Source organism: Pseudoliparis swirei, chromosome 18 (assembly GCF_029220125.1).
Source record: "Pseudoliparis swirei isolate HS2019 ecotype Mariana Trench chromosome 18, NWPU_hadal_v1, whole genome shotgun sequence".
In the NCBI taxonomy this organism is placed as follows: domain Eukaryota; kingdom Metazoa; phylum Chordata; class Actinopteri; order Perciformes; family Liparidae; genus Pseudoliparis; species Pseudoliparis swirei.
In genome coordinates, this window is record NC_079405.1 from 3,261,259 (window position 1) to 3,276,892 (window position 15,634).

The 15,634-nt window shown below is 45.7% G+C and overlaps 1 protein-coding gene across 2 annotated transcripts in view; it reads left to right on the forward strand.

Annotated features, from left to right (window-relative positions):
- The window catches only part of il17rd (interleukin 17 receptor D), a 33,501-nt gene that overhangs the window by 14,977 nt on the left and 2,890 nt on the right, over positions 1-15,634 (forward strand). Inside the window, exons 3-13 of one of the 2 annotated variants that reach the window (XM_056438122.1) lie at positions 3,080-3,202; positions 6,166-6,284; positions 8,097-8,217; positions 8,709-8,753; positions 9,191-9,342; positions 9,729-9,794; positions 9,997-10,051; positions 10,741-10,851; positions 12,903-13,087; positions 14,149-14,264; positions 14,801-15,052. In XM_056438122.1, the coding sequence (XP_056294097.1) occupies positions 3,080-3,202; positions 6,166-6,284; positions 8,097-8,217; positions 8,709-8,753; positions 9,191-9,342; positions 9,729-9,794; positions 9,997-10,051; positions 10,741-10,851; positions 12,903-13,087; positions 14,149-14,264; positions 14,801-15,052 (1,345 nt within the window). The remainder of the gene's footprint in view (positions 1-3,079; positions 3,203-6,165; positions 6,285-8,096; positions 8,218-8,708; positions 8,754-9,190; positions 9,343-9,728; positions 9,795-9,996; positions 10,052-10,740; positions 10,852-12,902; positions 13,088-14,148; positions 14,265-14,800; positions 15,053-15,634) is intronic. The other variant, XM_056438124.1, reaches the window with a different exon arrangement.

Sequence of the window (15,634 nt, forward strand, 5' to 3'; positions counted from 1 at the left end):
AGTCCTCAAAGTAAAAGCGGCTCGCCGACCTGTTCAAGTAAAGTGCAAGGCGCACTGGTCAGGTCCCGATTCCAGACCATCGCGGAGATGGACACTCCTCTAGCTTCTTCTTCGGCCTGGAGAAGAGGAGTGGGCAGGGCGAGTGATCCACTCACTGCTGACGGACGAGGGCAGCCGGTTGTGGAGCCAAGCCAGATCCGGAAGCGGCGGTGGGGTTTTACTCCTCCCTTTATGCCACTGAGTATAGGGAGGAGGGAGAGTCGACGGAGGGGCTCTGTGGGGAGCTGCCTCAGGTCTCCGAGGAGACTAATGAGGAGCTCGACAGACCCATAACCCCCCAAGAGCTGAAAGCTGCCCTGCAGGAATGCAGGAGGGCGCGCCCGGAATCGACGGCCTCCCGCTGAATTTTACAAAAATACTGGGATGTCCCCTCCGAGGACATCCTAGACGTCTTCAATGAGAGTCTGGCCTCTGGTTCCATGCCGATGTCCTGCCGGAGGGCAGTGCTGACGCTACTGCCAAAAAAAGGAAACCCGCAGGACATCGGTAACTGGCGCCCTGTGTCTCTGCTGTGTGTGGATTATAAGCTTCTGTCCAGGGTCCTGGCCTCCAGGCTGAGGGGAGCTATGGAGCAGGTCCTCCATCGGGACCAGACCTACTGTGTGCCCGGCAGGTCCATGGTGGATAACGTCCACCTCATTCGGGACGTTTTGGAGGTCTCCAGCTCGTTGGGTATGGATACTGGTCTGATTTCTCTAGATCAGGAAAAGGCTTTTGACCGCGTTGAACACGGCTTCCTCTGGAAAGTTCTGGGGAGTTTTGGGTTCAGCGCTGGTTTCATAGCTAAGATCAAGGTGTTGTACAGTAATGTTGAGAGTGTGCTGAAGATAAACGGCAGGCTGTGTGCTCCTTTTAGAGTGAGTAGAGGGGTCCGGCAGGGCTGTGCTCTGTCCGGGATGCTCTACGCACTCTCCCTCGAGACCCTCCTCATTAAAATACGCCTAGCCTACTTGGTTTGGTTTTACCTGTTTTTAGTAAAGGATTGATTTTATCGGCATATGCCGACGACGTTGTTGTTTTTATCAAGAATCAAAATGATGTAAACCTTTTAAATCAAATAGTACATGATTTTAGCACGGCATCATCAGCGAGGGTGAACTGGAAGAAAAGCGAAGCCCTCGCTGTGGGGGAGTGGCGTGGCGACCCTCCGGTTCTTCCACAAAGCTCATATGGAAAAGGACGGTTTTAAATATTTAGGAATATACCTGGGAAACCGAGCATGGTCCAGAAGAACTGGGAGGCGTCACAGAGAAGATAGAGGGGAAACTTTCCAAATGGAAGTGGCTGCTCCCCCAGATGTCTTTTAAGGGTAGAGTACTGGTTTTAAACAATCTTATTGCATCCCAACTGTGGCACAGGTTGACCGTGTTAGACCCATCCTCTGGCTTCTTAGCTAACATACAAAAGAAGATGGTGGATTTCTTTTGGGAGGGTCTACACTGGGTGCCACAGGGGTGCTGTTTTTAGCCAGAGAGGAGGGGGACAGGGCCTCGTCCACCTGGCCAGCCGGACGGCCACTTTTAGATTACAGTTTGTTCAGAAGTTTTAACGAGTCCGGGTTTTAGTGTGGCGAGACGTGGCCAGCTGCATCCTCAGACGTGCTGACAACCTGGGGCTGGATACTGCTCTGTTTTTAATAGACTCCAGCATTTTAAAACTAAGTGGGCTGCCTCCTTTTATCAGGGTGTTTTTAAGTCGTGGGCCCTTTTAAGCACGAAAGGTGCCCACAGTCTGACTCTCTGTTCTGGTTGTTGAGAGAACCATTAATTTATAATGCACGACTGGACATTAGCAGCAGCGTCACCCTGGACTAACGGGGCGCTGCGAACAAAGACCCTTTCCTGCAGCAGTTGGTGGATGCAGTGGGGCCGACGCTGAGCGACCCCGGCCCTGGGCTCCCTGCTGGGATGCATTCCGACCGGGTGGCGAGGAGGCTCCTGGAGCTGTGGAGGCAGAGGCTGACCGGGTTGGAGAGGAGCCTCCTCAACGACTACAGCCAGCAGAGAGCAGGCCGGACCCTGCAGACCCCTTCCCAGACATCTCCCTCAGCCCGGGGCTAGGGGACTCACCGCCCCTGCTAAGAACGAGCCACCCAGAAAACTGCACACTGAACAAAGCAGACAAGAAGACTTTGTATTTTAACCTCGTGAAGAGCATCAACAGGTCCAGACTGTGCAACAGACCGCCCACTGTGTGGTCAGAGAGACTTGGGCATGGAGGCCCTGGCCCGCAGTGGGGTCCTATACAAGCCTCCCCTAAAGAAAAGGACCGCTGACCTCCAGTGGCGGATTTTACACGGTGCTGTCGCGTCCAACGCTTTTATTTCGGTAATCAATCCCGCTGTCCTGAGCCAGTGCCCCTTCTGTGACCTCCGGGAGACTATTTACCATGTTTTTAACGAGTGTAAGAGACTTTTGAGTTTCTTCACTCTTTTAACAGTGGTTTTTAGTCTTTTTAATGTGGTTTTTACAGAGAAGGTTTTTATCATGGGAGCTGCCTACAAAAACAGAAAAAGAAAAGTGGCAGCTCCTAAATTTTTTATCCGGTGAAGCAAAAATGGCAATTTATTTAACTAGGAAGTCCCGGGTGGAAAACAGAGAGGGGCAGGAGGCCAAGGCAGTGTGGCTCTGTAACATCAGAGCCAGACTCTGGCTGGAGTTCAGGTTTTACAAGCACATTGGAGACCTGGATGCTTTTAAACAACGCTGGTGTTTTAAAGATATTGTTTGTTCTGTGGTAGAGGAGGAGCTGGAGTTTGCACCACTTTTTATTCGGTAAAACATGTTTTCTTTTTTAATGTTTTTAATGTTTTGTTTGTTTGCTTTTATTTTAAATAACCTGATTTTTAAAACACTTTATTTGTAGAAAAACGTTGTGATGGAAAAAATGTAAATAAAGTGTTTTTCAAAAATCAAAAAAAAATCTCTCTCTCTCTCTCTCTCTCTCTCTCTCTCTCTCTCTCTCTCTCTCTCTCTCTCTCTCTCTCTCTCTCTCTCTCTCTCCGTCCCTCGCCCTGCAGACTGCTCGTTGAACTACCCTCTGGGGAAACACGTGATCCACGAGGTCGCCGCCGTCTCCTTCAGCCACCTGGCCTGCGAGGATCAGGCCGCCGTGGTCGTCCACTGGGCCGCCAGCCCGCTAGGTACCGGCTACGTGTGTGTCTGTTGTGTGTTCACCGTGTGTGTCTGTTGTTGTGTGTTCAGTGTGTGTCTGTTGTTGTGTGTGTCTGTTATTGTGTGTTCAGTGTGGGGCTGTTGTTGTGTGTGTCTGTTGTTGTGTGTTCACCGTGTGTGTCTGTTGTTGTGTGTTCACCGTGTGTGTCTGTTGTTGTGTGTTCACCGTGTGTGTCTGTTGTTGTGTGTTTCTGTTGTTGTGTGTTCACCGTGTGTGTCTGTTGTTGTGTGTTCACGTGTGTGTCTGTTGTTGTGTGTTCACCGTGTGTGTCTGTTGTTGTGTGTTCACCTGCTTCTCCACTGGGAGAGATTGAGAGAGGAAAAGGGAGGAAGGCCGGAAAGTAAAAACCTTCTAAGTGCTCCAATCCGTAAGATTACCTGTGTGTGTGTGTGTGTGTGTGTGTGTGTGTGTGTGTGTGTGTGTGTGTGTGTGTGTGTGTGTGTGTGTGTGTGTGTGTGTGTGTGGGGTGTGTGTGTGTGTGTGTGTGTGTGTGTGGGGTGTGTGTGTGTGTGTGGTGTGTGTGTGTGTGTGTGTGTGTGGGGTGTGCGTGTGTGTGTCCCTTTGATCAGACTCTGAGAATAAGAGAGGATCACATCTCACACGACAATACAAAGATTTGACCGTCAAGGAATGTGTGTGTGCGCTCAGTGTAAGGTGAACCTCTTTCTCTCTCGCTCTCGCTCTCTCTCTGTGTGTGTGTCTGTGTGTGTGTGTGTGTGTGTGTGTCTGTGTGTGTGTGTGTCTGTGTGTGTGTGTGTGACAATTCAGCCTGTTGTTATCTCACAGAGAAACAGAAATCTCTGTCGCATGTGAGCCAGAATAAAAGTTAAAAGCTTCCTAGTTGTGTCTCCTTTAGCTTCCTAGTTGTGTCTCCTTTAGCTTCCTAGTTGTGTCTCCTTTAGCTTCCTAGTTGTGTCTCCTTTAGCTTCCTAGTTGTATCTCCTTTAGCTTCCTAGTTGTATCTCCTTTAGCTTCCTAGTTGTGTCTCCTTTAGCTTCCTAGTTGTGTCTCCTTTAGCGTCCTAGTTGTATCTCCTTTAGCTTCCTAGTTGTGTCTCCTTTAGCTTCCTAGTTGTGTCTCCTTTAGCTTCCTAGTTGTATCTCCTTTAGCTTCCTAGTTGTATCTCCTTTAGCTTCCTAGTTGTGTCTCCTTTAGCGTCCTAGTTGTATCTCCTTTAGCTTCCTAGTTGTGTCTCCTTTAGCTTCCTAGTTGTGTCTCCTTTAGCTTCCTAGTTGTGTCTCCTTTAGCTTCCTAGTTGTGTTTCCTTTAGCTTCCTAGTTGTATCTCCTTTAGCTTCCTAGTTGTATCTCCTTTAGCTTCCTAGTTATGTCTCCTTTAGCTTCCTAGTTGTGTTTCCTTTAGCTTCCTAGTTGTTTCTTCAATGTCTTATTAACTCCGAACAAATGACCTATATAAAGAGTTTAAAACTGGATTTTATCACACTTTATATATATATATATACATATATAAATAACATGTATATATATATACATATGTTATATATATTATATATATATATATATATATAATTTATATATTTATTTATATTTATATATATTATATTATATATATATATTATATTTATATACATTACATTAATATATATTATATTTCAAATGAGGCTAGAAAGGTCAAGAACCGATCGAGGTTGAAACATGTCGACACGACTAGGAATTAGGAAAGGAAAGGAAAAGGAGCTCAAACCTGTCGTCACACTGCAGCTGTTAACATGCAAATAAATACATCCTCGTCTGAGACGGAGATGTTCAGGAATCTGCCTCAAGACACAAAAACCTGTTCTGCTGCTCCCTCCCTCCCTCCCTCCCTCAAACTCTCTTCCCTCCCTCCCTCCCTCCTCACTCCCCACGGAGCTAATAGGAGAAGCATGTCCTGTGGATGTAAAGGTGTAATTACAAGAAAGACATGTTTTCAAAGAGCAGAGAAGAGGAGGAGGGGAGGAAACGAGGTTAGGAGACGATAAAGGGAAGCAGGAGAGGGGGAGAAGATAGGAGGGGCAAAAGGAAACGAGAAAGAAGAGATGGGAGGGGGGAGGGTGGGAGAAGATGAGCGAAAACAAAGAGTGGAAGACAGGTGGAGAAAAGTTGGGAATGGCAAACTTGTGATTTTAAGAGGAAATAAGGAGGGAAGGTGGCAAGGAAAGATGAATTTAGAGGGGGGAATAATAAGATAAGAGGGGAGGAAACAATAGAAAAAGAAAGGAAAGGAAACAATGAGAGGAGGAAAGGGAAATAAACACGGAAGAAGAAGAAAGTAAACAAGGAGAGAAGATGAGGACAAGGTTGAGAGCAGAGAAAGAAGGAAAGGAAATAAAGAGAAGAACAGGGGAAGAAATGGAAAGGAAACAATAAAAGGAAAGGAAATAATAAAAGGAAAGGAAACAAAGAGAGGAGGGGAGAGAATAATAAGAGAAGAGATGATAAGAGGAAACTAGAGCAAAAGAAGGGGATAGGAAATAAATACATGAGAGGAGGAAGCAAGTGAACAAGGAGAGGAGATGAGGACAAAGTTGAGAGTGGAGAAAGAAGGAAAGGAAACAATAAAAGGAGAGGAAACAAAGAGCGGAGGGGAGGGGAGAGAATAATACTAATAAGAGAAGAGATAATAAGAGGGAACTTGAGCAAAAGAAGGGAGGAGGAAATACATAAATGAGAGTAGGAAGAAAGTGAACAAGGACAGGAGATGAGGAAACGACATTTGAGAGGAGAAAGAAAAGGAATTGAAACAAGGTTTGAAAAACAAAAATGTGGAAACAAGTTAGTGGAAGGAAGCAAAGTGATCAGAACAAGGAATGAAAATTAAATAGGAGACAAGAGTAGAGAAAAGGTGGCGAAAGGAGGAAACGAGGAGGGGAGGAAACGAGTAGAGACGGATGGACGTGGATCGTTGAACTTGTTGCTTTTCTCTCTGCAGGAATCGAACACATTAAAGGCTTCCGGGTCTATCTGGAGGACAAGAACCCAGAAGGGAAGCAGTGTCAGCATCTCCTCCTCAAGGACCCTCGGCAGCTCAACTGCTCCTACAAGGACACGGTACGTCCTTTCCTAAGACCCCCAACTCTCCACCAGCAGGGCCGTGGCAGGAGGCCCATGGAGAGAGGAGAGGAGGGAGGTGCTCAGTGTATCCTAAAACATCCATAAGGAGAGAGGAGAGGAGAGAGGATCTCAGTGTATCCTAAACGTCCATAAGGAGAGAGGAGAGCAGAGAGGAGCTCAGTGTATCCTAAACGTCCATAAGGAGAGAGGAGAGGAGAGAGGTGCTCAGTGTATCCTAAACGTCCATAAGGAGAGAGGAGAGGAGAGAGGAGCTCAGTGTATCCTAAACGTCCATAAGGAGAGAGGAGAGGATAGAGGAGCTCAGTGTATCCTAAACGTCCATAAGGAGAGAGGAGAGGAGAGAGGAGCTCAGTGTATCCTAAACGTCCATAAGGAGAGAGGAGAGAGGTGCTCAGTGTATCCTTAAACGTCCATAAGGAGAGAGGAGAAGAGAGAGGTGCTCAGTGTATCCTTAAACGTCCATAAGGAGAGAGGAGAGGAGAGAGGTGCTCAGTGTATCCTAAAACATCCATAAGGAGAGAGAGAGGAGAGGAGAGAGGTGCTCAGTGTATCCTTAAACGTCCATAAGGAGAGAGGAGAGGAGAGAGGAGCTCAGTGTATCCTTAAACGTCCATAAGGAGAGAGGTGCTCAGTGTATCCTTAAACGTCCATAAGGAGAGAGGAGAGAGGTGCTCAGTGTATCCTAAAACATCCATAAGGAGAGAGAGAGGAGAGAGGTGCTCAGTGTATCCTAAAACATCCATAAGCAGAGAGGAGAGAGGTGCTCAGTGTATCCTAAACGTCCATAAGGAGAGAGGAGAGCAGAGAGGAGCTCAGTGTATCCTAAACGTCCATAAGGAGAGAGGAGAGGAGAGAGGTGCTCAGTGTATCCTAAACGTCCATAAGGAGAGAGGAGAGGAGAGAGGAGCTCAGTGTATCCTAAACGTCCATAAGGAGAGAGGAGAGGATAGAGGAGCTCAGTGTATCCTAAACGTCCATAAGGAGAGAGGAGAGGAGAGAGGAGCTCAGTGTATCCTAAACATCCATAAGGAGAGATGAGAGAGGTGCTCAGTGTATCCTTAAATGTCCATAAGGAGAGAGGAGAGGAGAGAGGAGCTCAGTGTATCCTTAAACGTCCATAAGGAGAGAGGAGAGGAGAGAGGTGCTCAGTGTATCCTTAAACGTCCATAAGGAGAGAGGAGAGGAGAGAGGTGCTCAGTGTATCCTAAAACATCCATAAGGAGAGAGAGAGGAGAGGAGAGAGGTGCTCAGTGTATCCTTAAACGTCCATAAGGAGAGAGGAGAGGAGAGAGGAGCTCAGTGTATCCTTAAACGTCCATAAGGAGAGAGGAGAGGAGAGAGGAGCTCAGTGTATCCTTAAACGTCCATAAGGAGAGAGGAGAGGAGAGAGGTGCTCAGTGTATCCTTAAACGTCCATACGGAGAGAGGAGAGGAGAGGAGAGAGGTGCTCAGTGTATCCTTAAACGTCCATAAGGAGAGAGAGAGGAGAGAGGAGCTCAGTGTATCCTTAAACGTCCATAAGGAGAGAGGAGAGAGGTGCTCAGTGTATCCTAAACGTCCATAAGGAGAGAGGAGAGGAGAGAGGTGCTCAGTGTATCCTAAAGGTCCATAAGGAGACCAGCTGATTCAGGCCTCCCTCTAAGACCTTCGTGAGGTGAAGCTGGCCAATGGGAGAGGAGCTTGACGACTGAACTTCTCTAAACTTCTCTGAGCTTCATCGTCTCCGTTTGTTTTCTCGACTCTCTTCTGTTTTATTCATTGTTTTTACTGTCGTTTCCTCTCGTGCAGAAGCTGAGCAGCCAGCCGTTCGGCGGGTTGACCTTCGACACCGACTACATGGTGCGCGTGGTTCCCTTCCCGACGCTGATGAACGAGAGCTTCTTCCCTCCCTCCTTCCTCAGGACCAACTGTGAGTCCGGCGGCTCCCGTCCATCACGAGCTCGTTAGCTTAGCTTAGCACACACACTGGCGGCGGGGGGAAACTGCTAGCCCGGCAGACTTGATCCCTTACAACAAATTAAAAAGCTTGAACTACGAGTCGTTAGCATAACTCATTATTCGTACGGTCATGGAAAACCTGGAAAAGTCCTGGAATTTTAAAATGGTGATGTCCAGGCCTGGAAAAGTCCTTGAAAAAAAAAATCCCAAAAATGTAAAAAAAGTCGTGGAATATTTTCTTTTTATTCATATGTTAATTTACACAGTGTATATACTGTATGTGTTGGAATTCTCATTGTTAGTTTAAATACGACATTTTCTTACTTTTTCATGTCTACACCCGAGATTTCACAATTTTTTTTTTAATGGAAATTTGGTTTTAAGTCTTGGAAAAGTCCTGTAACCCACTGGTCTCCATGTGGATGAACCCTGATAACTTTAATAGTGTTTTTTATTTCCCAGCATGTGAAGTCCTCCTGGGATCAGAAAACCTGGTCTGCAAACCATGTGAGTTTTTCGTCGTCATAACCAGAGTCATATGTGGACAGTTAGCCCAGGTTTTAAAGGTCTTGTTCTTAAAGTCAAATACAAATTACAGAAACATGTCCACAAGCTTGATTTTAATTCATTTAATGCACAGAAGGAATTTAATCCAATCAGCAGCCACGGAAGAAGCTCGTTGTCATTTGATATATGTGTATTTGTATGTTCACATTGTTACATTGATAAGCTGAATTATACCGGTAAACGTGGAGAAAGTTGCATTAAAAGCACATTTAAAACGGGAATAAATCATAAACCGGTGAGACTTCTTATTAAAATACGATCAGATTTACTGTTATGCGTAAATAAGTTATCTCTGCTTTTAATGAACACTTTTGGTCGTGTACGTTTTAGTGAGGGACTAGTCGGAGGTTTTACTGAGTGTTTCCCGTCCCGTGCAGTCTGGAAGCCGAAGGCCCTGAACGTGTCCCAGCTGGGCTCCAACCTCCACGTGGCGTTCGACCAGGCGCCGGCCTCCTTCGGCTTCGGCTCCTACTTCCTGTTCTTCAAGCTGCGGCAGGACGGACCCTTCAGACGGCAGCGCTGCAAACCGGTGAGTTCAGTCGGGGTTCGGGGGGAGAGAGAGAGAGAGAGAGAGAGAGAGCGTCTTTACTCCCACGTGTCCTGGACATCCTGGGTTTTCTAGTCATTAAATATTTGAAGTATCCTGGAAAAAAACATTGTCCTGTTGACCTTTTAGCCCAGAATGACCTCTTGGCCTTCTATCAGCCTGAAAGGATTGATTAAGTTCATGGACACGGTGATGACGCTGTGAGCACCTGTGGATTGACCCCCGACCCCTGACCCCCTGTGATTAGGTGGTCCTCATCCAAAGGAAGATGGATGTTGTTGTTTTGTGCGTTGTTGTTGGTTCGGTATGATGAGCTCGTGCTGCCCCCTGCAGGCCTAGCTGAGTTTTTATTTTGTATTTTCTTTCAGGATGTGAACCAACACAGAACCACATGTGTCCTGCAGGACGTCACTCCAGGGACCTACGCTATCGAGGTACCTGAACGCAGCGCTTCATTTACATGAATGACGGCAGACTGGTTGAACTGGGTTCTACCGGAAACACTTTATTCTGTTTTAATGCAAAACCAAAACAATTCAAAATGTCAAATTCCTAACGAAGTGTTTGTACGCTTGTATTTTATAATGTTTCTCTCTTTAATTTCCTTCCTAAACTTTTTCCTCTTCTCTCCGTCAGCTGAGAGACGACGACAACACGACCAGGAGGGAAACTCAGTACCACGTGAGCCGGGGTGAGACACACACACACACACACACACACACACACACACACACACACACACACACATTGACTGATGATTATTTTCATCTTCTGTCCCTCACAAACCTTTTTGTTTATTAGATGTCAAAACAGTGAAAATTGTGTGTCACAATTTGATGATGTCATCAAATCAATCACTTGCCTGTACTAATCTTTAATAAGTTAGTACAGATACACAACTGCATGACACGCAGTTATTTTTCTCTTTATTGATAATCTTTATTGTTAATATTAACTTTTGCATTATTTGCACTCTTTTCATACTTTACTGCAACTTTACTTTGGTGTTTTATTTATTACTATTTCAATTACTTTTTGACTCTCCTACACGTGTGTTACTGCACCGTTATTAAATGTTATGTAGAATTTTTTATTTCAAATTTAAATCCTCGTCAAAATGGTCCACATATTAAACAATATCTGCAAAAAAATATTTATTTCTTTGTATTTTTACATCAAAAGTTTGACATCATCTTTTCCTCCTGCACTCTAAGCCCGCCCCCTTTCTAGTCGACCAATCAAATGAGAAGGATTTGATTTAAGTCTTATAACTGCACACCGCTCAATTATCTTCAGTTTCACTATGAAAAGTGTTAATTAAAGGACTTGATGACCTGATTCTGTTGGTCTCATGCCGGGTGCGTTTGTTTTCCCCTCCAGTCCACTCCCAATGGGCGGGGCCTATCCGCGCCATGGCCATCACGGTGCCTCTGGTCCTCATGTCGGCCTTCGCCACGCTCTTCACTGTCATGTGTCGCAAGAAACAGCAAGGTGAGAGCAACGTGCTTTAACTCAGGTACACGAGGACCAGTGTGTGCTTCTTTACTTCAGTATTTACTAGGGCTGTGAAACGATTAAAATTTTTAATCGGATTAATCACAGGTTTCTGTGGATTAATCATGATTAATCACATATTTCCGATATTCTCGGTATATTTTGTGAGAACATAGAGATTTATGACAAAAGACGGATATATACATTTATACATTCTTCTATACAATGGTGCTGCAACTCAGCAGTTATTTAGCAGTTTTCTTCCATATGGAACATTAATACATCTTCATCTTAAACAGAATGTTTAACCCTCCTGTTACCTTAGGGTCAATTTGACCCCATTCAATGTTTAATGTCGGTGTTCTTTGGGGTCAATTTGACCCCAGACTGTTTTTCACTGTGTCAAACATATAAGAAATATCAACTTTTTTATTTATTTAAAGGGCTATTTAGGTAGTCAACAAACAAACATAAAGTACCTCACACTTAAACTTGGGAAGCAATATTAATTCTAATAATTTTCTGGAGGTTTTAATTGCTGGGGTCAAATTGACCCCGAGGGTAAAATATGTTAGTAAATGTAAAGGTAACAGGAGGGTTAAACAGAACATTTTTCTCTTGTTTGTCAACCATTAACTCCACCATGATACAATCTAAAGGCCTCTAGTCTTCCTCTAGCAGCTGCTGAGGCAAACTGACTGTGTGGGTTTTCTTCATGAACTGGGCCGTGATGAAAGGGACGGCGGGGACACCGCTGCAAAGCTGAAACCTCACCGGCCCGGACACGGGGACAGATTGACAAGGACTTTTTTGCTCGGTCCCGATGCGCGCACGGAGCTCTGTGGCGAGCGAGACGGAGATCGATAAGTGTTAACGCAACGCGAAGAGACAGAAATGACATGCTGCTGTGGAGATACGATCAACAACAGACGTTTAGTTTAATAAAAGAACAAAGACGTGCTCTAGAAAACATGTCAGGGGGCGGGCCAATCTTTTTAATGTCATGCGATCTACCAACACTACGCTGCGATCGACTGGCAGGTCGCGATCGACGTGTTGAGACCCTGATCTACAGGAAGTAAAAGTCGTAACAAGGTTTCCGGAGGTGAACCTGCGGAAGGATCATTACCGATGATCAGACCGTCTGCATGAGAGCGGACAGAGTTCAGATTGAAGTGGTGGATTGGAAGCTCATTTTGCAAGTGACTTTTTTTTCGTCCCGATGTGCGCACACGCCGGCATCCGAGCTCTGGGGTGCGCGAGACGGAGATCGGAGACATGTTAACGCGACACTAGAGACAGAATGACATGCTGCTGGAGAGACGACCAACAACAGACGGATTGGAAGCTCATTCTGCGCATGCGTTAAATGCGTTAAAAAAAATAACGAAGTTAAACCTGTAATTGAATTAACTGAGTTAACGCGTTATTTTTCACAGCACTAGTATTTACATTTTATGATTCTTCTTTAGACGTCAAATAATATTCCCGAGCAGTTAACTTTGATATATTACATACAATAAATAGACGTGTGTATTCAAGGTTTTTTACACTTCTGCATGTAGGTTTAGTAATCCAAAGGAAATTAAATTAAATAAGCACTGAGGAGATTTCTAAATACAATTATAGAGTGGCAGAATATAAACCATTGACATACAGAGAAGAGTAAATTATCATTTATCATTTATATAAATATATATATTTATATATTATTAAAAATATATATATAATTTTTATTTATTTATATATTTTTTATACATTTTATTTTCTATATTATTATTATATATGTTCTATATTTATTTATTTATATATATATATATATTTTTTTTTAATGTATATTACAAAAATTATAATAAGAAAATATATTAAATAACATATATGATAGTAAAACACTGACGGGGAACATTCTACTACTTCCACCTTTTTAATAATTATTTACATACTTTAACTTTTTGGCGTAGTGGAGTATTTTGAATACATTAACTCTGAATACTTCCTTCCTTGCTGACTGTTGATGGGACATTATTCTAATGCGTTGGTCTCCCCAGAAAACATCTACAGCCAGCTGGACGAGGAGAGCAGCGAGTCGTCCAATCACAGCGCGGCGTTGAGCGCGGAGCGGCCGTGGCCCCGCCCCAAAGTCTTCATCTGCTACTCCAACAGAGACTGCCCCAAACACGTCGCCGTCGTCCAGAGCTTCGCCTACTTCCTGCAGGACTTCTGCAGCTGTGAGGTGAGACAGGAAGCTCACGGGGTCCGGGTGGAAGGGGTCTCTTCTTGGGGGTCCGGGTGGAAGGGGTCTCTTCTTGGGGTCCGGGTGGAAGGGGTCTCTTCTTGGGGTCCGGGTGGAAGGGGTCTCTTCTTGGGGTCCGGGTGGAAGGGGTCTCTTCTTGGGGCTCCGGGTGGAAGGGGTCTCTTCTTGGGGGTCCGGGTGGAAGGGGTCTCTTCTTGGGGGTCCGGGTGGAAGGGTCTCTTCTTGGGGGTCCGGGTGGAAGGGTCTCTTCTTGGGGGTCCGGGTGGAAGGGTCTCTTCTGGGGGGCCGGGGGGGAAGGGGTCTCTTCTTGGGGGTCCGGGTGGAAGGGGTCTCTTCTTGGGGGTCCGGGTGGAAGGGGTCTCTTCTTGGGGTCCGGGTGGAAGGGGTCTCTTCTTGGGGGTCCGGGTGGAAGGGGTCTCTTCTTAGGGGGTCCGGGTGGAAGGGTCTCTTCTTGGGGGTCCGGGTGGAAGGGTCTCTTCTTGGGGGTCCGGGTGGAAGGGTCTCTTCTTGGGGGGTCCGGGTGGAAGGGTCTCTTCTTGGGGGGTCCGGGTGGAAGGGGTCTCTTCTTGGGGGGTCCGGGTGGAAGGGTCTCTTCTTGGGGGTCTGGGTGGAAGGGTCTCTTCTTGGGGGTCCGGGTGGAAGGGTCTCTTCTTGGGGGTCCGGTGGAAGGGTCTCTTCTTGGGGGTCCGGGTGGAAGGGTCTCTTCTTGGGGGTCCGGGTGGAAGGGTCTCTTCTTGGGGGTCCGGGTGGAAGGGTCTCTTCTTGGGGGTCCGGGTGGAAGGGTCTCTTCTTGGGGGTCCGGGTGGAAGGGTCTCTTCTTGGGGGTCCGGGTGGAAGGGGTCTCTTCTTGGGGCTCCGGGTGGAAGGGGTCTCTTCTTGGGGGTCCGGGTGGAAGGGGTCTCTTCTTGGGGGGTCCGGGTGGAAGGGGTCTCTTCTTGGGGGGGTCCGGGTGGAAGGAGTCTCTTCTTGGGGGGTCCGGGACAAAGAGGTCCCTCCTTGGGGGTCCGGATCAGTGAAGGTTCTGGTTCTCTGGTCTTCAGGTGGTTCTGGACCTCTGGGAACATCTGGAGATGTGCAGAGAGGGTCAGATGTCGTGGCTCAGCAGACAGCTGGACGAAGCCCACTTCATCATCACCGTGTGCTCCAAGGGACTACGGTGTGTGTGTGTGTGTGTGTGTGTGTGTATGTGTCTTTCTGTCTGTGTGTGTGTCTTTCTGTCTGTGTGTGTATGTCTGTATGCATGTGTGTGTGTGTGTGTGTGACTGTGTGTGTGTATGTCTGTATGTATGTATGTGTGTGTGACTGTGTGTGTGTGTGTGTCTTTCCGTCTGTGTGTGTGTGTGTGTCTTTCTGTCTGTGTGTGTCTGTGTGTGTGTCTGTCTCTTTCTGTGTGTGTGTGTCTCTGTGTGCGTGTCTTTTTGTCTGTGTCTTTTTGTCTGTGTGTCTTTCTGTCTGTGTGTGTCTGTGTGTCTTTGTGTCTGTGTATGTGTTTGTGTCTGTCTGTATGTGCGTGGGTATATGTCTGTATGTATGTATGTCTGTCTGTGTGTGTGTCTGTGTGTCTTTATGTCTGTGTGTGTCTGTCTGTCTATCTTTCCGCCTGTCTGTCTTTCTGTCTTTCTGTTGCATTTTTAATAAAATTCATTATCATTTTAATAATATAATATTGTGTTTTATTTCCTCGCCCTGCAGCTTCTACATCGAGAAGAAGAGCCACCGCGGGAAGACGCCGGTCGGCCGCCGCGGCAACGGCGGCAGCAGCTCTCCGATTGGCGGAGCCGGCGGCGACCTGTTCATTGTGGGCGTGGCCATGATCGCGGAGAAGCTGCGGCTGGCGAGGCAGAGCGAGGGGGGCGGAGCTCAGGAGCTGAGCCGCTACATGACGGTGTATTTTGACTTCTCCTCGGAGAACGACATCCCCACCATGTTGAGCCTGGCTCCCAGGTAACCACCATGGACAAAATAACGGAAACACCTCCAAAAACAAACAACAACAGCGCGACGCCGGTCGGAAAATTATTTAAAGATTATGAACAAATAGTTGAAGAGAATTTCCTTTTTTTTAAACAAAGTTAATAAGAAAATGACAGTAAAAATATGAGATATTTAAAAATGTTTAATATAAGACAAATATGCACAAGTTGCATTTTTTACTGGGAATTAAATTAGATTAAATTCCTAGATTTGTCACAGTTTTGAAACTCCGAAAAAAATGTTTTCATTTAACTGAGCATCATTAATGTACTGGTTAAAATGACAAACACATTTATCAGATGCAGCTAATTAATGTTAAAACCTTAATATAACTTATTAAATTACTAAAAAAATACAATTAAATACATTTATCAGATAGAGCTAATTAATATATGTAAAAAAATTAATATAACATAGTAAATCACTAAAAATGCGAAAATGTAATATATTTATCAGATGCAGCTAATTAATTAAAGTTAAAACCTGAATATAACTTGCATTATAAATATATAAATATATTTATCAGATGCAGCTAATGTTAAAATCTTTTAT